This window comes from Hypanus sabinus, chromosome 2, assembly GCF_030144855.1.
Source record: "Hypanus sabinus isolate sHypSab1 chromosome 2, sHypSab1.hap1, whole genome shotgun sequence".
In the NCBI taxonomy this organism is placed as follows: Eukaryota; Metazoa; Chordata; class Chondrichthyes; order Myliobatiformes; family Dasyatidae; genus Hypanus; species Hypanus sabinus.
This window is the reverse complement of record NC_082707.1, coordinates 158,137,162-158,159,839: the sequence shown is the minus strand read 5'-3', so window position 1 is coordinate 158,159,839 and position 22,678 is coordinate 158,137,162. Positions and strand designations below refer to the sequence as shown.

The window sequence follows — 22,678 nt, the reverse complement described above, 5'->3', positions numbered from 1 at the left end:
CCATTGCTGAGTTGGGCCAAAGGGCCTACTTCTAAGCTGTGTTACTCTTTGACTTTATAAACATGAGAACAGGATTAAATGTGGCATCCAAGATGGAAAGTAATTTGCACATTTAAGAAAAAAAATCTTGTAGTTACATGCTAGGGCTTAGTCATCCAATTAATAATGCTTTTTACCCTTCTACATGTTTTTAAAAGGTATCACATTTTGTGTACATGAGAATCTTTATTTTGCACCCACAGAAAGAAACCAAAAAATATCAATAATTGCACCACATACAATGTAGTTCAGTTACAGTTAACCTTTATACTTACTGCTAGCATCATGCATTTCAGGATACAGACATGTCACATCTCATTTTAGTACAAATCATTCAAATGAGCAGTACATCAATCTGAAAAGCTCCTTAAAGTGGTACAAAAATTGTAATTTTCTTTTATGCAGTTGTAATCCCAATAACAAACTTGCGTTTATAGTGTTAACATAATAAAGCACCCCAAGGCACTTCACAGCTTCAAACACAAAAAAAATTGACACAATCAAATGATAGATTAGCACTGATAGTCAAAAGGCTTCCTTTTAAAGTTAATTACAAAGAGGTACAGTGAAAATTTAAGGAGGGAATTCCAGAGCATAGGATGTTAAAGATATTCACTGATGCTACTGCAATTAAAGCACATGTTTGCAGGAGTCGAACTATAGAAGCATAAATATTCGGGTGAGAGATTGTAAAGGGACAAGGCATTTTGAAAACAAATAAATGTAAAATTGAGGTGTTGCCAGACTGGGAAACTGGGTGTATTAAAAGGCATGAATAGACATTTAATATGATTAAACAAAAACACAGCAAAAATCCTCATACTACACAAGGACATCTTGGCAAGACTGTTTTTCTTAATAATTTGACCATTTACTTTTAAGATAACATTGTACATATTGAGCAGTAATTAATTCTATTTTCAAATGGTAGTTAAGCATGCAACAAACAAAATGTATAAGGTATATCAAATAATGTATCCCAAGATTAGTATCTATTAAAAAATTGAGCAATATGATGTTAAAAAAAATCACTGTGGATTTTGCACAAGACATTATACAAGACATACATTTTTCAGCTAAATGCATTTTGGAATGCTCACTAGAAAAGTAAGGAAGAGAGACTGTAAAAATTATTTGCCAAGATTCAGATGTAAATTGTAGTTTGAACACTTCTGCAAGTCTCCATTAATAAATGAAATTCTGTTTGCAGCTTCCACGGGAAGGATGCCATAGCATTGCAACAATTGCTACTGCAATACATTAAGTACCCACACATGCCTAAGTAACTCAAGCACTGAAAGCATTAATTTCATCATTTAAATCAGATGTAACAAATGGAATTCAAGATTTTCTTCTGCAAAATGAAATCTATTTAGCTGATTCCAACTTATTCAAATGGAAGTAGATTATTTGAAATCCAAAGCCAAGAGATTAACTCAATGCTCAGTATCTTGTCGTAAACTACCTTGCAAATGATTCTTTAAATAAGCAAGATGTTAAGTTAGAAACATAGACATAGGAACAACTGAAAACAAAACAAATAGACTGGGGGAAAATTATCACTGAAGGTATCAAACTTAGACTAAATAACCTACCATGAAACCATTTATTCATTCTTAAGCGTTACAGTACATGTTCTAATTCAGTACAATTTGTATAGACTTAACATTTTCAAATATGCTAACTAGAATTAGAGTTGTGTTCCAGAGATCTGATTTTTTTTTTAAATCTTTTTAAAAAAATGCCCTTTTAATAGAAAATCAACTAGAGATACTGAAAATTAACTTACACAGGAAATAAATTCTAGAAGCAGCCTTGAATACCATTTATGCTTCTCTGCTTCTGCTAAACTAGCTTATGAGCAGGGTTTGAAGAGCTGAATGGGACTTGCTTGCTGGAGTGTTGCCTTAAGTCTCAAGGTGGTAAGTCATAAGGCATAGGTAGCGACAACAACCATAATCAGTTTCTGAGGCATTTAATACTTTGGATTAAATGTCTCCAAATGGACTGTGCTCTGTGGCCATCTAACTTAAAAACAACCCTTCTTATACAAAACAGTAGAAGAAAATCTCCCTCACTGGCTCTCTAGTCTAGAAGGTTAAGTTCGTTATGTGGAATGCCTTTGCCACTGCCAGGATAGTTGCTAGTTTGGAAGATTCTTGTGAAGACACTTGAGACAAAAAATGTGGGTCATGACAGAGAAAAATTTGCAAAGCCATGGAAGTTAAATATGTCAAAAATAAGGTTTTACTTTAAAATAGTCAACCAATATTACTAATTCTTTAATGAATACATATGGTCACATATTGGGCTTTTCAATATTTTTCAAGTTTTGAAATGTAACAATGAAAACCAATTATGGAATTTATATGGAAAATTCATGAAATCAAGAGTAATAATATACATGACTAGTACAGTCATAGAGTGTTTTAATTTTAAAAACAGTATGTGAAAACTTTGGATAATTTGAAGGATAAGGCAGGGTCAACACAGAAGCCTATTTATCTGAAAAGAACAGGTTTCACACTCTAGTGTGTTTTACACAATAAAATGTTTAGATAAATTCATTAATTGATAATCCTTAAAGGAAAAAGAATGACGATGATTGCTTGGATTATGCTTGAACCAGAGGTCAAAATGACCATACTATCCACGTATGCTCAAAAACTCTTATCTTATTTTTATGGCTTCCACCAAGAACAGAAAAAGGTTAAGTGCTTGATAAGTTAATGTTTTGGAAAACTGCATTCAACATTTTCACAGTGCTTAAATCCAATACAACTTTGAACACAAAGTATAAAAATTACTTAATTTTCCAGTTTATATGCATATTTAAAATTCAAGCTCATGTCATTCATATGAAGTGAAACAGAATACTGTGACTTTGTTAACGGAAAAATCCAAGTTTTTTGCAAAGCCACTCTTCAGTGAAGTCTTCTGTATTTCTAATTTCAAACACCTGAAAGACAAATACACAAATTATTAACAGCTCAGACCAGTCTCTATTGTGAAGTAAATGAACAAGGAACATTGATCAAAAAAAAGCTTAACAACAGGCTACATTTAAGCAATTCAGTAAAAACTTAAAAATTATATATCATAACAAAGCTCTCAAGATGTGCTCTACTTTAAACTAGTACTAAGCAGTGCTCCCAATATCCAAAGGAGCAGAAGAGGATGGCAAGGAATTATGATTAATGCCCTATCACTATCTAATGATCAATAGCAAAATATATACAGGCAGTCCCTGGGTTACAAACGAGTTCCATTCCTGAGTCCATCTTTTAAGTCGGATTTGTACATATGTCGGAACAGGTACATCTGGTATTATTTAGTGTCAGTCAAATGTTTGTCTTAGTATATTGTATATATTTTACCTTTCTATGCATATAAAACACTTAAGAAATGTATGTATTCCAATAATTAAATCAGTGCATTTCTTAGTAATAATTGTAGCTTTCATCGGGGCAGGGCTTTTCACATACTCCATTATTCTCACTTTATCCTTTAAAATTGTTCCAATCGTTGACTAACTGTAGCTTAACGCTTTTCCAATGACCGATGGCGCTTCACTGCTTTCTGATCGCTTTATTATTTCCACTTTATTTTCAATCGTGATCATTCTACGTCAACAGAACAGAAACACTGCAGATTCAGCATCAGCCACAGGCAGTGGGTCCTAACCTGAGCTCCCCCGGGTCCTAAAGTCCATCCACACTGAGACAGGTTAAATGGAAAAGAGGGTGGGGTCAGGGTGAATATTGTTAAGAAAAATTTAAGCCAAAAACAAAGTTACACCCTTAACACAGTGTTAACGGCAATGATTTAAAATGCCGGACAACGCTGTGATCCGACTTAAAACGGTGGACTTGCATTCTCCTTCCTCCGTTTGTAAGTATCAGTTGTTTGTAAGTCAGATGTTCGTAACTCGGGGATTGCCTGTATATATTAATGTATTCAGCTGCACAGTAAAGGAGTAAAATTTAAGAGGCATCCATTTACATGTTTAATAACTGTTACTGAGTGCCATTAGAATATTTTATATATCTGGACTTCAGGAAAAAGAAAAAGATGGGCCAACAATATTTTTGGACTCACCACTGTCTTCCAATCTAGAAAGAGCAGAGTAGCAGGTTCAAAAACTGTTCAGAGGCAAATATGTCTTTAGGCAATCAGGGATATAGCAGACAGGAAATGTTTGCATAATTGAAATGATCAGTTGTGTTCTGTTGTGGATGTTGTCTCAATTGGTGCAGAGTGACTAAGGCATAGTGATGCTTCACCTTGATAGGTTTCAGTTCATAATAGCTTGTTTTTCCTTCAGTGCAAATGACTAACAGCTCCTGACAATTGTCTTCTGCTCCACAGATTGCACCAACACTCATTTTTTTAAACAACTTTATGATATTCTGAAATTAGACGAGCTGACCAATGCTTCAAAGAACAAGTGGCTTATTTTACTAAAAATCAAGAGCAACAAATATCTGCAGCTGGTAATATTAGCCCAGATATTCAAAGAATAGAAATATTTCAGTCATCTTCTAAGATGAAGGTGTACTCAAGTGCACAACCACAAGAGATTCTGCAAATGCTAGAAATCCAGAGCAACACACACAAAATGCTGGAGGAACTCAGCTGGTCAGGCAGCATCCTTGGAAATGACTAAACAGTTACCATTTCAAGCAATGACCCTTCATCAGACTAGAAAGGTAGGGGGTAGATGTCTGAATAAAAAGGTGGGGGGTGGAGGAGGGATGAATGAATGAGTTTGGGAGGTGATAGTTGGAAAAGGGAAAGGGCTGGAGAAGGGATCTTTGTTGCCCACTCTGGCCTCTTACCTCTTCTCCTCACCTACCTATCACCTTCCCCTGGTGCCCTTCCCTCTTCTACTTCTCCCATGGTTTACTCTCCTCTCCTATCAGATTCCCTATTTTCCACCCCTTTACCTTTTTCTTATCAGCATCTAGGCTCTTTCTTCAACCCTCCTCCACTGACTTGTCTTCACCTCTCACTTTCCAGCTTGTCCCCCTTCTCTTCCTACCTCTTTTATTCTGGCATCATCTCCCTTCCATTCTAGTGCCAGTGAAGTGTCTCAGCCCAAAATGACAACTGTTCATTCATTTCCATAGAAGCTGTCTGATTTGTGGAGTTCCTCCAGCATTTTGTGTGTAGACTTAAGTACTTTTTCTTTTAAGAAACAAAAAAATTAAATTCAAAGCTCTCACCTTGGTAAGTTTTGCTATATCCACCAATCCAATTTTGCTACCAGCATATATCATCTGCTGTTCAGGCTTGCAACCTAAAATTAAAGGCAGAAAGTAAAGCTTTGATTAGAAGCCATGAATCTTTAAAATCATAGAGGGACTGTTCTGCATTGATAGGTGAAGGGTATTTATTTTACATAGCCCATCCTGCTTTTAACTAAGGGTAAGGAACATATGTATGTCAAAGAAAACTCTCTATACATATATAATCACAATTATAAAGGTTAAGGAAGAGAACAAAAGAATAAGTCGGCGGTCTCAAGATGGCGCTTATGGAGTGAAGCGGTTTTAGGCTTTGCTCCAATCCTTTTACTTTTTTTAACCTACAAACACCCCCTAATTGATCTTTTTATACCTATTCTAAAGGGGTTTAAACGTATGAAATTTTTTTCAACTGTTTGAATAGTTTCAACTCGCTGAAATGTCTAGACCAAAGGAATCGAAACAAACAAAAGAACCGTTAACTTTAGAAGCAATTGCGAATCTTATGGACGACAGACTTGGAAAACTGGAGAGTAAATTAACCGCAAAGCTTTCTACGTTCGATGAAATTTTAAAGACATTTGATGCAAAACTTCAAGCACTTACACTGGATTCACAAAAACAACAAGCAAGTATTTTAGTTCTTGAAGAAGCCGTTCACCAAAGAGATCATATAATTGAAACTTTGCAACAACAGCAACCTTCGACTTCTCAACAGATGGATTGTTATAAATCTAAAATCACTGATCTTGAAAACCGCTCTTGAAGACAAAATCTCTGGTTAATTGGGATTCCGGAAAAATTTGAGAACAGCAATCTCACTGTTTTTTTCTCCAAATTTTTAATGGATGTCTTCGGCTCAGAAGTACTGGATTCCCCTCTAATAATCGACCGTGCACATCGCATTTCTCGTTTTCATTCAGATTCAAGTTTGAAACCCCGACAAGTAATTCTCCGGATCCATTATCCTCATACCAAAGAGCGTTTGATTCGGGCTGCCCGGAAAAAGGGTATGATCAGCTTTCAAGATTTTAAATTCCATATTCTGGAAGACTACAGTCCTGAAGTTTTAAGGGCAAGAATGGCTCTTAAATCGGTTATGTCGGAAATTCATCAGGAAGGCTACAAGCAAGTGCTGTTATTTCCAGCACATTTGAGAGCTACTCTCAAAGATGGAATTTATCAGCTGTTCAAATCTCCAGCGGATGCTCAAAGATTCCTTGAAGAATACCATTTTATTGTTTCTACGAGTTGACTAATGTAATAATTAGTTTATAGATTTGGATCTTTTATAAAATGATGTTTTTTTATGTGATGGCTTACATGTATTTCTTATACACGGTATAAGTCCGTTTTTGGTTTATTCTGAGTGTTTTTTTTCATATTATTAATGTTAGTTTAGAAAGTAATTCATTAGGGTTTTCTTTTAAGTTTGTATACACTTTTTTATATTTTTAACGTTTAAATATTAAGACTTTTTAAAAAAATAAAATGTCGTTTCTTCTTCCTGAAAGACCTTAGTGCTTGGAAAGTCACATCCATTTTGATGTGTCTGAATAAGTTTAAGGATTTTCTTTTAAAACACTAATACAATATTATCCATTTATGGGTTTTATTGTTTTAATTTTTTAAATCCTTTTGTTTTATATATATAATACTAATTTTATATTTTAATTTTTGTTATACCAACCCTTTCTTATAATATGGGTGGTTTGTATCTTTTACTCAACTTTTTTTTGTTTGAGTTGCCGTTTTGAGACATGGGGGTAATTTTAGTGTTAGATTGCTTGCTTGCCTTTTTTTTTGCTTTTTTCCTGGGGTTTTGAGGGTGGAGGGAGGTGGATTTTTCTTTTTTCTTTTCTTTTTGCTTGCTTTATGCTTAGTTTTACTTCATGAGCTCATATGAAACTACAAAAATGGTTGCAGTGTCATGACTTCCAGTTCCTCCTTGAACTTACTTCCCTCTTCTGGATTCATGAGTTCATCTTTTTTTTAACCTTATGTGTTAATTGTAATAAATATCGTCAATATGGATAATATTATTAATTTTGTTTCTTGGAATACTAATGGTTTAAATCATCCAATCAAATGGAAAAAAAATTCAAAGTGTTCCATAGAATGAATGCTAGTGTTATCTTTGTACAAGAGACTCATGTAAGGAAGGTGGATAGTCAACGCTTTTTTAGGTTTTGGAAAGGTAAACAATATCACTCAAATTCTCGAGACAAAGTAAGAGGCGTTTCCATTTTTATAGATTCTTCAACCTCCTTCATACACCATGAAACAACTTCAGACTCACAAGGTAGATTTTTGCTTATTACTGGTCTACTTTTTAATCAAAGAGTTGTTTTAGTTAATGTTTATGCTCCAAACACTGATTGTCCTGAATTTTTTAAGTGTCTATTTACATCCTTTCCCAATTTGAATCAGTACAGGCTGATAATGGGTGGGGATCTTAACTGTTGTTTAAACCCCTCGATGGATAGATCTAAGCCCACCCAAGCTCTTCCGAATAAATTGGCTTCTCTTATTAATTCCTTTATGACTGATACAGCAATTTTTGAAATTTGGCGTTTTTTACGCCCCAATGACAAAGAGTTTTCATACTTTTCTCATGTTTATCATAATTATTCAAGAATTGGTTACTTTTTCATTGATCATCGTTTACTTACAGATGTTATTGATTGTAAATATGACTCTATTACCATTTCTGACCATGCACCTTTGAAGCTATCTATTAAGATAATAGATTCATCTATTAATGCTAAATCTTGGAGGTTCAACTCTATTTTATTGCAGGACTTAGACTTTGTTAATTTTATTAAACAACAAATTGATTTGTTTTTCTCAACAAATTCTACAGCAGAGATCTCTAGTGGAATTTTATGGGACACTTTTAAAGCATTTATTCGTGGTCAGATTATTTCATACTCTGCTGGAGTTAGGAAACGAACTAATTCTAAAATATTAACATTGGTTGATAAAATCAAAGCAATTGATAAGATTTATTCAGTGACCCCCAGCAAAGAACTTTATAAAGAAAGAGTGGAACTTCAAATGGAGCATAGTTTGTTATTATCCTCTTCGATTGAAAATCAGTTAATTAAATCTAGAACCCAGTTTTATGTACATGGAGATAAGTCTGGCAAATTACTGGCTAATCAATTGAAAACTGCTTCGGTTAAACGACAGATTACTAGGATTCGTAAACAAGATGGCACTCTGACGATCGACCATAAAGAGATAAATAAAGCCTTTCAATATTTTTATAATTCCTTATATCAATCAGAATTTGTTGAGGATTCTTCTATAATAGGCGAATTTTTAAGGAAATTGAATATTCCAAAATTAACAGTAGATGATAGTGTATTCCTAGATACACCTATTACGGAAACTGAAATAAAAAAGGCTATTTTTTCCAATGAATTCCGGTAAAGCTTCTGGTCCAGATGGTTATACTGCAGAATTTTTAAAATCCTTTTCCTCTATACTTTCTCCTTGGCTTTGTAAAATTTTTAAAGATGTGCTAATTATAGGCAAATTGTTTTTATGAAGCCTCTATTTCTTTAATTCTTAAAAAAGATAAAGACCCTATTGAATGTGCATCCTATCGGCCTATATCCTTGCTGAATATGGATTTTAAGATTTTTAGTAAAATTTTGGCTACTAGATTAGAAAATATATTACCTCGAATTATTTCTGAAGATCAGACTGCATTTATTAAAAATCGCTATTCATCTTTTAACATTAGAAAATTAATTAATATTATTTATACTCCTTCACCCAAAATACCAGAATGTGTCATTTCCTTAGATGCTGAAAAAGCATTTGATAGAGTTGAATGGCCATATTTATTTAATACGTTGCAGCATTTTAATTTTAGTTCAAAATTTATATCATGGATTAAATTAATATACTATAAACCCTTGGCTTCAATCTTTACCAATAATTAAAGATCTCCTTTTTTTCAGTTATTCCATGGTACAAGGCAAGGCTGTCCTTTAAGTACTTTACTATTTGACATTGCTTTGGAACCTTTGGCTATAGCCATTCGTGAATCACCTAATATTTTGGGTATTACTCATGGGGAGGGGACGTATAAGTTATCATTATATGCTGATGATTTGTTACTATACATATCCGACCCTGAGAGATCTATTCCTGCTATTTCATCCTTGCTTGCTCAGTTTAGTAACTTTTCTGGTTATAAATTGAATTTTAATAAGAGAGAATTATTTCCATTAAATATGCAAGTTCCAATTTATAAAAGTTTACCATTTAAAGTTGTTACAGATTATTTTACTTATTTGGGTATTAAAATTACTAAAAAACAAAGATTTATTTAAAGTTAATTTTTTACCTTTAATTGACCAAATTAAGCAACTTGTTACTAGGTGGTCTCCATTATCTTTGTCATTGGTTGGTCGAATTAATGCTGGTATTACCCAAATTCTTATATTTATTTCAAGCTTTACCAATTTTTATTCCTAAATCTTTTTTTTGATATTATTGACTCCAAAATATCTTCTTATCTGTGGCAGAATAAAAATCCTAGACTAGGCAAAAAATATTTACAGAAGCCTAAGAAGGAGGGCGGTTTGGCTTTGCCAAACTTGAGATTTTACTATTGGGCAGTTAATATACGATATTTAATATTTTGGACACAAGAATCGACTATAGCTGCTTGCCACAATGGGTAAATTTGGAATGTAAATCTGTACAAAACTTTTCATTGTTTTCAATTTTAGGATTTTCACTTCCTTTTTCTTTATCTAAATTGAATAAACAAATAACTAATCCTATAGTCAAATATACATTGCGAATTTGGTTTCAATTTCGTATACTTTTTTGGTTTGAATAAGTTCATTTTATCAAGCCCTATAATATCTAACTTTTTTTCCGGCCCTCTTTTATGCATCAAGCTTTTCTTTTATGGAAAACAAAAGGTATAACATGTTTTCGTGATTTGTTTTTGGATGATAGCTTTATGTCCTTTGAACAGTTATCTAATAAATATAATTTACCTAAAAATCATTTTTTTAGATATTTGCAAATTAGAAATTTTTTGTACAATGAGTTACAGTCTTTTCCAAAACTATGTCCATTGGACACTACAGAAAGAATTTTAGCTCTGAATCCTTGTCAAAAGGGTTTAGTAGCTGTCATTTATAATATGATCATGAAAATACAGCCAGAAGTATCAGAAAAAATTAAGAAGGAATGGGAAAAAGAACTTCATTGTCTTATATCCACTGAGCAGTGGGAGAAAATTTTACTATTAGTCAATTCATCTTCTATTTGTGTTAAACATGCCTTAATACAATTTAAGATTGTACATAGAGCTCATATGCCTAAGGATAAACTTGCTCGATTTTATTCTTATGTTAATCCAATCTGTGACAGATGTCATTCTGATGTTGCTTCATTGACCCATATGTTTTGGTCTTGTCCTTGTTTACAAAATTATTGGAAAGATATTTTCAGTATTATTTCAATAGTTCTGAATATTAATTTGCAACCGCATCCTATTACTGCAATTTTCAGTTTACCAATGGTAGATAATAGTCGTTCATCCTCCTCATCTCGACGTATGATTGCATTTGTTACATTAATGGCTAAAAGATCTATTTTATTGAATTGGAAAGAAATTAATCCTCCAACTATATTTCAGTGGTTTTCTCAAACTATCTCTTGTTTGAGCTTTGAAAAAATTAGAAGTGTTGTTTTTGATCCTTCAGTTAAATTTGAAGAAACTTGGAGACCATTTATTCAACATTTTCTTATGAGTTAAATTGTCTTTTCCTAAACCTCACTTTTATTATCCTTAATTATTTGGATGGAGGTTCGGAGTTATTGGCACTACTGTATATATCTGACATTATGCAATGGCCCATGTTGGTTAGTGTTTTTTTTTCTTCTTTTTTTTGTTTTTTTTCTTTTTATTTCTTTTGTTCACAAATACTATGAGTTTGGGAGGTTATATATATTGATTATTATATATTTGAATGTCTACTTAAACTATTAACTATGTACTCTCAAACTCTTTGTATTCATGTTTCATTTATGTTTGCTTAAAAATAAAAAGATTTAAAAAGAAAGAAAGAATAAGTCACAAAGCTCCAAAACTGCTTATCATGCAAAGAGATTGAAGCTCACCCAAGTTTGACCTCTACTCGACTCACAAATCCCAGTGAGACAATCTGATTACAGTCCAAAAAGCCACTTTCCTTGACCATCAAAAGATCCAATGATTCAACTTCAGCGTTAGTAATATATTCAACTTCCACAGCTGCGTGGCAAAACACAAACACAAACAGACACACACACACACACACACGCGCGCCTTATTCTGATATTCTTCCCCAGTTAAATTTCTGTACTGTACAAAACATTCTCTAAGCATATGTTCTTCTCAATTTCCTGAACTCCAATGAGGAGGCCTAATCTGCTCAGCCTTTCAAGGAAAACCCCTCATCCCTGGAACCAAATCAAGTGAATCTATCTTAACTACCTCCAAAGTATATTCTTCATTAAATAAGAACAGTATACAGTATTCTTGAGTGTAATTGTTTTTTCACAGTTCACTCAGCTTACCATAATGTTAGGCCATAACACAAAATTATGACCAAGTATTGGTAGTGTCAGGGTGATTACTTTTTTCCAAATGAAGAAAGATATATAATTAAAGACCATCATATATACTTAAAGACCATGATAGGGTATGACAACCAAGCAGAAACTAGGTTCCCCTATTCAAGCCTCAAAAGAAAGTTTATCTTCTAATGATGTCAACTGCCGCACTGCATTTTCAACCACTGAATACAGAATCATGAATTGAGTAATTGAGAATCATAAACTATTGCAATGTACATTATAGATAAGAAAGCATGCTAAGTATCATTATTTACATTACCTGACGTTATGCACTAAACTGATTATGAATATAAATAAGCATCTTGCATGGTTTTCCAATTTCCTTTGAGCTGTGTTTAAAATATAAATTTGACAATCTTACAGAACTTTACAGGCAAAACGTCTATTCTGTAATTAAAGCTCAATTTTGACATGTTAATTGTCACTGTTCCTCAATATACCTGCGATTCTGTATTTACCAAGTATACAAAGCAAAGAAACAGTCTTGCAGATTCTTAATTTTCAGTTAAGATTTTCACTTGTATAACTGGTCTGTGTAAGAAAGTGAAAAATCTGTGTTAGCAAATAAAGCGTGCATGCACCCTTTCAGCAACACACAAAGGTGCTGGAAGTATTTAGTGGATCAGGCAGCATATTTAGAGTGAGGTTGACAGTCGACTGTACCAGTCAAGACAGATGAAGGATCACAACCTGAAACATTAACTGTCCATTTCCCTCCAAAGATGCTGCCTGACCTGCTGAGTTCCTTCAGAACCTGTGCGTGTTGCTCCAGATTTACAGCATCTACAATGTCTGGCACCTTCATACAACCTTTGAAGAGGCAGAACAGGGAACACAAAACTGGCAGGGATATTAAATGTATGGTATTCATTTCTTAGGAATAGACAAAACAACTCAATGGACAAGAACAAAAATTACCCAAGAGCATCAATATTCAGAAATGAGTCTCCACTTAATTCAATGTCAACTTTAAAATGTATCATCATTGTTTGAAAATCAGGTTTATTATCACTAACAACAATTGAGAAATTTATTTTGCAGCAGTACTAGAGTGTAAGATATAAAAATAATTTACAAAAATAAATTAAAAAGGAATAACAAGATAGTGTTCATGGACTATCCAGAAATCTGATGGTGGAGAGGAAGCTCCTGAATCATTGAGTGTCGGTCTTCAGGTTCCTGTACCTACAACCTCATGGTGGTAACAAGAAGATGGCATATTCCAGATGGTGTCTTCTGGAGGCATCACTTCTTGAAGATGCCCATGATGGTGTGGAGGGTTGTGCCTATGATAAAGCTAGCTGAATCTATAACTCTCTGCAGCCTCTTGCAGTCTCCACCATACATCTGTAGAAATTTGCAAGAATCTTTGGTTACATACAAAATCTATTCAAAGGAGAACCATTGGTGTGTCTTCCCATTGATGACATAAGTGTGCTGGGCCCAAGATAGATCCTCAGATATTGGCACCAAATGAACTTGAGGCTGCTCACCTTTTCCACTCCTCAAGCAGGACAGGTGTGTGTTCTCCCAACTTTCCCTTCCTGAAATTCACAATCAATTCCCTGGTCTTGCTGCCATTGAGTGCAAGGTTGTTGCTATGACATCAATCAGCCAATCTATCTCATTTCCAAACACTTCCTTGTCACTTTCTGAGATTCTACCAATAATAGTGGTGTCATCATCACATTTACAGATTGAGTTTGAGCTGTGCCTAGCCACACAGTCATGAGTGTAGAAAGAGTAGAGCAGTGGGCAAAGCACACATCCTTAAGGTGCACCCAAGCTGAGTGTCAATGAGATGTTATCCTCACTAATCCATAATGTGGTCTTACAATGAGAAAGTTGATGATCCAGTTGCAGAGGTACATACAAAGGCCATTTTGAAACTTGTTGATAAGTAGTGAGGGGATGATGGTGTTGAACACCAAGCTGTAATCGATAAACTTCAGCCTGACGTAGGTATTGCTGTTGAGTAGGTGGTTCAAAGCAGTGGAGAGCCAGTGACATTGTGTCTGCTGTAGACCTCTTGTGGCCTATTTGCAGCAGGTCCAGGTCCTTGTTCAGGCAGGAGTTAAGCCTAGCCATGACCAACTTCTCAAAGCATTTCATCAACAGTTGTTGCGGCAGCTCATCCTGCTCCTCTTGGGCATTGGAATGATTTCTGTTCTTTTGAAGGAAGCAAGAATCTCCAGCTGCATCAGTGAGATATTGAAGATGTCCCTGAACACTCCATCCAGCCAGTTGGTCTGCACAAATTTTTAGTACCCTGCCTGGTACACATTCCTGGAACTTATTAGCATCTTGACCTCAAAGATCATAAACTATTTTTAAAAGTGCTCACCAAATTAAGGCCAAGTTAGTGTTGGTAACAAATTGTTTAGTCAATGCTACACACTTTTGGGGAATAAATAAACAGGAACGTAGTAATAGTTTGCTTAGAAAATGCTAACATCATTTACCGAAAGGAAATTATGTTTCCAAATCTAGAGTTTAGTGTTATCACTTTTAGAATAGATAAGACACAAGAGATGAGTGCATTTGGTTTTTCAGAGCTTTCAGTAATATACAAGTGGCTGTGATAAATAATTGAGGCCACAAAAGATCTTATCTTAATTTTCATGTAGTTAAATCCACACATTAAAAAACAAATTATAAGCTTGTGGTTCAGAAGGAGGAAAATTTTTAATTCACTTGCTAAGCATCACACCTATATGATATTAAAAACTTATGGGCACTGCAGATGGTTGCAAGAACACTGTGTCAAAATCAAACACAAGGCCAAAGGGCATTAGATGCTGCTACAACAGTAAATGAGGTTATTGTTGATTCTGAGACTCAAACCCAAATTCATGACCAATTCTACTAACCTCAGTGAAATCTAAGGATCTCAGTCCTGAAAGGCTTATTGACTGATCAATCTCAGCTTTTTTGGAGAAACCCTAAAAAATATATTTACGACATTTCTTAATTTAACTCCAACTGGCTAATTCCTTATTGAAAAATTCTTCATTTAAAGAAAATAGCTGCTCAACATCCACGTGTCAATCTCTCTGAAAGCTGAAGCAAGGAATCTTTGAGGTGATAGAGCAAAGGTAATTCAATGGGCAAGAGGATTCTTTAAACAATGGAAAAACTAATGAATACATTAAATACTGAAGATACTCAGAAGGTTAAATTGTACATTGGAGAGCAACAAAGAACATAGAACATAGACATCTGCAGCACATTACAGGCCCTTCGGTCCACAATGTTGTGCCGACCACATAACGGACTATAGAAACCGCCCAGAATTTCCCTAGCACACAGCCCTCTATTTTACTAAGCTCCATATACCTGTCTAGGAGTCTCTTAAATGACCCTATTGTATCTGCCTGCACCACCATTCTCTGTGTGAAAAACTTATCCCTGACATCTGCTTTCCATCTACTTCCAAGCACCTTAAAAATATGCCCCCTCATGTTAGACATTTCAGCCCTGGTAAAAGTCCTCTGGCTATCCACATGAACAATGCCTCTCATCATCTTATAAAGATAATGTTTCTGGTCAGTGACCTCACATCAGAACTGAAAATCAAGTTTTAAATTGCAGAGAAGATCACAAAGTGGATGTTTATGATCTGGCAGACACTGACACATTTTGCTGATGTGATCTCAGAGGGTGATGTACATTATTAATGAAAATCTCTGTCTGGAGTAATGCAAGTAAAAAAAGATGAGTGAGCAGAAGGGAGAAATTAACAATATTTGAATTGGAAATCTGAAATAAAATAAAATGCCGGAAATACATCAAGACAAGACTACAAAGGTAAAAGAAAAATCTGCTGCTGTGACTGTGCTTCAGGTTACCTGTCACTTTAATTCTCCTTCCCACTTGTACTCTTTGGCCCCCTGCACTGCGCTAATAAAATCCAACGTTGGCTTGAGGACAGAATATCATCTTCTATCTGGGCTCACTATAGTCCTGAAGTTAAAAAATTTCAGACAACTTGTCTTCCCTGTTTGTGTCAGAACTAGCCAGTAATGCAAGGTCATCTAGGTGAAACGTAATTCTGTTTTTCAGTTGCCACAGATATTAATATTTCTAGCACTTTATTTTAGAACTCTGACAACTGGTATGATTTTCATTTCTAGTTCTCACATTTTTTTCTCATTTGTCTCCTATTTTTATTTGTTCAAATAGACCAGCTCTGATTAACACTGATCACCTTGTCTTGGACTGCATCAGTAGGGTATGTCACCTCCCAATCTTGGTATCACAAGTACTCCCTTTGCTTCATTCACCCCTTTCCCCTACTGCACCTTAAAACACCCTGTCTTTTCTCACTTTTCCAGTCCTAATGGGAGGCCAAAGGGAGACATTTGCTTTTCAGAAACAGCAAATGTTGGTCATACAGCAGAGTAATATAGCAGGGAAAAAGGCGCTTTGGCTCTATTGATCCATGTTGACCATAGCATTCTCTCTGATAGTCTGAGTTCAGATCATAAAACACTAAGCTCCTTCCCCTCCATGTACCCATCCAATGATGTGTGGAGGAATCACAAGGTAAATTCAGGTACAATACACATTTAAGGCAACTGTTATGGCATCTTTGGCAAATAGTTAGAGTAGAAGGGTATTGCTGAGGGCCATGTGACTGCATATTCAGTCTTAGTCACTTTTTATGGTTAAGAATACACTTGCTTTGAAGTTGGCACAGTGTATGTAGACCAGATTAATTCCTCGGGTGTGGACCTAACTGATGAAGAGATTGCATAACAGTGGCCTACACCCAAGGAAGTTACCAGAATAAAGTAATAAATCAGTGAAATAATAGATTGTCCTTGATACAAGAGAGTTAACTGAGAGACACCCAGCAGCCCAAGTGATACAGGATAGTATATTCACTTACATTGAGGATTTATTCTATTGAAAACTTCGCTGGCAGATTCAAAAAATTAAATAATTCTCTACTGCATGAATCGTTGCTTGGTGTGTAACTTGTAATAAAATACATCAATTACATTAATTCAGGTATAATATGTTGGAGACTGCATGGAGTAAAACAAAAACCTGTGCAAGAGACAATGAAGAAACATGCCAAAGGGCAAGAACATGTAGATGTATTCATTTGGAGGTTAGTATTTATTTTGGCAGGAAGATTACTTTTCTTTAATGTGAAGAATAATTGTATTCAGAGGCATTGGAATCTTTGCACGTGAATGAAGAAAATGTGGAGCAAAAAAATTAGAAAATTAATTATCACATCACCCTTTGTGGTACACAAATTGGGAGAAGAGTACTCTGATTATCTAGGAATTTGGTAATAGTATTATAGGAACACTCTGAACTTCCTTACCCAAGAAAGGTTATAATTTGCCTAAGGTGGTTAAATGAATATATACAAGACTGATTCCTGAGATCAAGGACTATGCTATCAGGAAAGCTTGTGTAGACTAAGCCTATGTTCCCAAGAATTTAGAATAACATAAGGCAATTCCACTGAAGCACAAACTTTCCTGGAGATTAACAATGTTTCACATGGTGGATTCCAGAGGTTAGGCAAGTTTTCCATTTAGGGTTGGAATACCATGTGGATATTGTTATTTCAAAAACTACTATTGGCATTATGGATATCATATGATTCATAGGATATAAAGTTTATAAAGAAAGAAGTGGTTGAAGGGAAAAATAAAATCTGCCATTAATTATATTAAATGATGAAACTGGCTCATAGACCCTTCCTCTTTCTTCTTATATAGATAAAAATATTCCATTTGTCAGAAGAGTGGATTAAAAGTGCCTTGGCTCTGGTTTAAAAGGATATGAGGGAATTGAGAAAATTTATGTTAATGGTCCAGTGTGGGTCATTGAAAAGTACAGTTCAGATACATTCCACTATGTTTCTGAATTCTAGAAGTTGCAAAAATATTTTTTTTAAAGTTTGTTCTGTTCGCCAAGATAAACACTAGAATCACACATACAAATTAACAGCTTCGTATTTACAAAGTTTGAAACTGATTTCATAAACTGCAGAGCTCCCACTCCAAATCCAAGTATCTTCCATAGAGGGGAGGACAAGAGATGGACACTGTGAAGCTGCTTTGTCTTAAATACTAAATAATTATTACTTTACTTGCAATTAATTGCAAGTTATTTTATTAACCACAGAACATAAACCTTCAAAATTCAAAATATGAAGGCAATTTAACATGGTCAAATTGTCTTAAACAAGTTAAACCAATAATGATAGTATGATAGTTTTAGTTTGGAAATTTATGATCCTTTGAAAGCTCAAGCAGGATCAAGAGACATTCCGATTCAACAGTGACTGTGAAAAGTATTCACCCCCTTGGAAGTGTTCATGTTTTATAATACTGAATTACAGTGCACTTAATTTGGTTTTATGACACTGATCAACAGAAAAAGACCCTTGTGTCAAAATGAAAATAGATCTCTACAAAGTGATCTAAATTAATTACAAATATAAATCACAAAGTAATTGATTGCACAAGTATTCACCCCCTTTAACATGATACACCAAATCATCACCGGTGGAGACATCTGGTTTTAGAAGTCATATAATTAGTTAAATGGAGATAACTAATGTGCAGTCAAAGTGTTTCAATTGATTGATGTAAAAATACACCTGAAATCTGGATGGTCCAACTGTCAGTATTTGGGCAAAAACTACATCATGATGACAAAAGAACGCTCCAAGCAACTCCACGAAAAGGTTAGTGAAAAGCACAATTCAGGGGATGGATACAAGAAAGTTTCCAAGTCACCGAATATCCCTTGGAGTACAGTAAAGTTAATCATCAAGAAATGGAAAGAATATGGCACAGCTGTAAATCTGCCCGGAGCAGGCCGTCCTCACTGAGTAACCCTTGCAAGAAGGGGACTAGTGACCTATGGCAACTCTGGAGGAGTTACAAGCTTCAGTGGCCAAGTTGGTAGAGATAGCGCATACCACAGCTGTTGACTGAGTGCTTCACCAGTCACAGCTTTATGGGATAGTGGCAAACAGAAAGTCACTGTTGAAAGAAACTCAGGTGAAATCTCGGCGAGAGTTCACCAGAAGGCATGTGGGAGACTGAAGTCAGCTGAAAGAAGGTTCTATGGTCTGATGAAACTAAAATTGAGCTTTTTAGCCTTCAGACTAAACGCCATGTTTGGCATTGCACATCATCATAAACACACCATTCCTACAGTGAAGCATGGTGGTGGATGCGTCATGCTGTGGGGATGCTTCACTGCAGCAGGCCCCGGAAGACTTGTAAAGGTAGAGGGTAAAATGTATGCAGCAAAACCAGAGAAATCCTGGAGGAAATCCTGACGCAGTCTGCAAAAGAACTTGGGAGGAGATTTGTTTTTCAGCAAGATAATGACCCCAAGCATAAAGCCAAAGCTACACAAGAATGGCTTAAAAACAAAGTTAATGTCCTGGAGTGGCCAAGTCAATCCAATTGAGAATTTGTGGCTGGACTTGAAAAGGGCTGTTTACTCACAATCCCCAGTCAATCTGATAGAGTAGTGGTCGCCAACCAGTCAATCATGATCGACCGGTCGATCTTTGAAACTTTCCCAGTAGATCCCAGAAAAAAATAAAAAATAAATACACAAATACATTATGCCTGATAAACCTTTTGATATATATATAGTAACTTCTACTTTGAAAAAGGACCACTTGACAACTTCATGCCCAAAAGGAACAACTTTAAGTCGGTAAAACGATATTCGCCTACAGAGGTTTTCACTAATGCGCACCGGGCAGAAAAGACCAGAAGGAAAACCCTGCAACTCCGGAAACAATCACACTTCACAAAGTTTCCGTACTGGGAGTATTGCTATATTACCATAATCCTGATTGGCATTAATTTATATTTATAATGCTCACATTACAACACTTGTCCCCTTTAAATTCCAACGTTCCCCAAATGTAAAAGAAATGGGAAATAAAAACAGTGGTGTCATTAGCTTGTGTACCCCTGAAACTCATACTAGTGTCTCAGTAACAGTTCACCAATACCAGGAAAGCTGAGGAGCTGAAATCGGGGTCGAAGGCCCAGCAAACATGCTGCTCAGAGGACGTGGATCGACAAGTGTTAAAGGACTTGTCACTATGAATATTTTTCACAACAGTTCGATGAATCCCTGAATGTAATGCAAACAGCTTACTTTGTTGTATTTGTCAGGATGGCTTTCCAGGATTTTACAACAAAGGAGGACTTCCTCTCTCTTTTGCACTTAAAGGAGAGAATGAGAGGTGAGGATATTTACAATGAGTTTTTAAAAAACATCCGTGAAAATTCATAAACTGGTGGCAATTACTACGGATGGGGCCCCAGCAATGCGCGGTGTGCGCGTTGGTTTTATAGCACTGTGCCACAATGACCCTTATTTTCCCAACTTCCTGGATTATCACTGTGTGATTCATCAGCAAGCCTTGGCTGGGAAGGCCGTGGACTTTTCTCATGTATTGACACTCGTGGTCAAACTGATAAGACTTGATTCGAGCAAAAGCGCTTCAGCACTGCTTATTCAAGGCGTTATTGGATGAGCTCGATGCTGCTATGGCCTGTTCGATATGCTAGTTACAGTGTTTTTTTGTTTGAATTAATTTGAAAGTTTGACAAAAATGTTTTATGTCATTAAAATAAAATTAGCCCAAATAAAGGGCTTCAAGTTGGAAGTACAATCTGAGCTGTTTTCTCTCTAAACGATTTAGTAAGTCAATCTTGCCTTTCACTAAGGCCGAGGTAGGGGATCTTGGGCTTAAAAAGGTTGGTGACCACTGTGATAGAGCTTGAGCAGTTTTGTAAAGAATGGTGAAAAACTGCAGAGTCCAGATGTGCTAAGCTGATAAGAGACCTATCTACACAGACTCAGGGCTATAATTGCTGCCAAAGGTGCACCTACTAAATATTGACTTGAAAGGGGTAATTAAGCAATGAATTAGTTTATGTTTAATAATTGTGAAAAGTTTAGACGAATTTGTAGAAATTTGTTTTCACTTTGACAAGAAAGTGTTTTTTTTAATCTGTTGATCAGTGTCAAAATAGCAAATTAAATCCAACAAAATCCAGTAAAACAATAAAACATGAAAACTTCCAAAGTGGGAGGGGGGGGGGGGAGGGTAATTTTTTTTTATAGGCACTGCATGTTTCTACTCGTTACACTTCCAATAAGCATTACTTCAGAATACAGGAATCTTAATAAGTATTATTTTGATTAGAGTAAAATCAGTACATCTAGAATATACAAGAAAATCACTTCATAAAAGCATTTAAAGGAAAATGAAGCAGAAAAACAAAACCACAGTGAATCAAAAAATTGATGTGTTGACAAAGATGAAAGCAAGCTTTGGAAATTGGCCACTTACCGCAAGGACTGAAGAAAATAAAGCAGAGTGGATAGGAAATCCTTCCATCACTGTGTGTATATCTGTAGCTATAAACTACAAACGTACTAAGTTAAGAAAATTACTATTTTAAAAACCGGTCACCTACAAAGGAAGGAATTTATGATAATGAATCATTCTATTTTAAAATGGGCCAACTGGCCTTCCTTACCCTTGGAATTTGTAATTACAAAAAATCTTGTGGAAAGTGGATTTTACAACAAATACCAAATAACAATCATCAAATTTATCCAAAGAAAAATATTTGCACATACTTTTTGTTGATTTAGTTCAGCAACTTCTGCATATGAATTCATAGAAATTCAAATGACAATAGTTAAATATTCCAAATCTTTTAATTTCAGTCACTGGGACCGGACAAGATGTACCCCAGGCTACTGTGGGAGGCAAGGGAGGAGATTGCTGAGCCTCTGGCGATGATCTTTGCATTATCAATGGGGACGGGAGAGGTTCCAGAGGATTGGAGGGTTGTGGATGTTGTTACATTATTCAAGAAGGGGAGTAGAGATAGCCCAGGAAATTATAGGCCAGTGACTCTTACTTCAGTGGTTGGTAAGTTGATGAAGATCCTGAGAAGCAGGATTAATGAATATTTGGAGAGGCATAATATTAGGAATAGTCAGCATGGCTTTGTGAAAGGCAGGTCATGCCTTATGAGCCTGATTGAATTTTTTGAGGATGTGACTAAACACATTGATGAAGGTAGAGCAGATGTAGTCTATATGGATTTCAGCAAGGCATTTGACAAGGTACCCCATGTAAGGCTTATTGAGAAAGTAAGGAGGCATGGGAGCCAAGGGGAAATTGCTTTGTGGATCCAGAACTGGCTTGCCCATAGAAGGCAAAGAGTGGTTTGTAGACAGGTCATATTCTGCATGGAAGTCAGTCACCAATGGTGTGCTACAGGGATCTGTTCTGGGACCCCTTCTCTTCGTGATTTTTATAAAAGACCTGGATGAGGAAATGGAGGGATGGGTTAGTAAGTTTGCTGATGACACAAAGATTGGGGGTGTTGTGGATAGTGTGGAAGGCTGTCAGAGGTTACAGTAGGACATTGATGGGATGCAAAACTGGGCTGAGAAGTGGCAGATGGAGTTCAACCCAGATAGGTGTGAGGTGGTTCATTTTGGTAGGTCAAATATGACATATAGTATTAATGGTAAGACTCTTGGCAGTGTGGAGGATCAGAGGAATCTTGGGGTCCGAGTCCATAGGACACTCAAAGCTGCTGTGCAGGTTGACTCTGTGGTTAAGAAGGCACACAGTGCATTGGCCTTCATCAATTGTGGAATTGTGTTTAGGAACTGAGAGGTAATGTTGCAGCTATATAGGACCC

At 35.7% G+C, this 22,678-nt stretch overlaps 1 protein-coding gene across 1 annotated transcript in view; it reads right to left on the bottom strand.

Annotated features, from left to right (window-relative positions):
* Positions 1–286: 286 nt before the first annotated feature.
* LOC132385552 (glia maturation factor gamma-like) overlaps positions 287–22,678 on the bottom strand; it is a 33,632-nt gene continuing 11,240 nt past the window's right edge. Inside the window, exons 5-7 of the mRNA XM_059957709.1 lie at positions 21,304–21,386; positions 5,265–5,338; positions 287–2,998 (exon numbers count right to left, since the gene is read on the bottom strand). Coding sequence (XP_059813692.1) covers positions 2,927–2,998; positions 5,265–5,338; positions 21,304–21,386 — 229 coding nt within the window. The 3' untranslated portion in view covers positions 287–2,926. The remainder of the gene's footprint in view (positions 2,999–5,264; positions 5,339–21,303; positions 21,387–22,678) is intronic.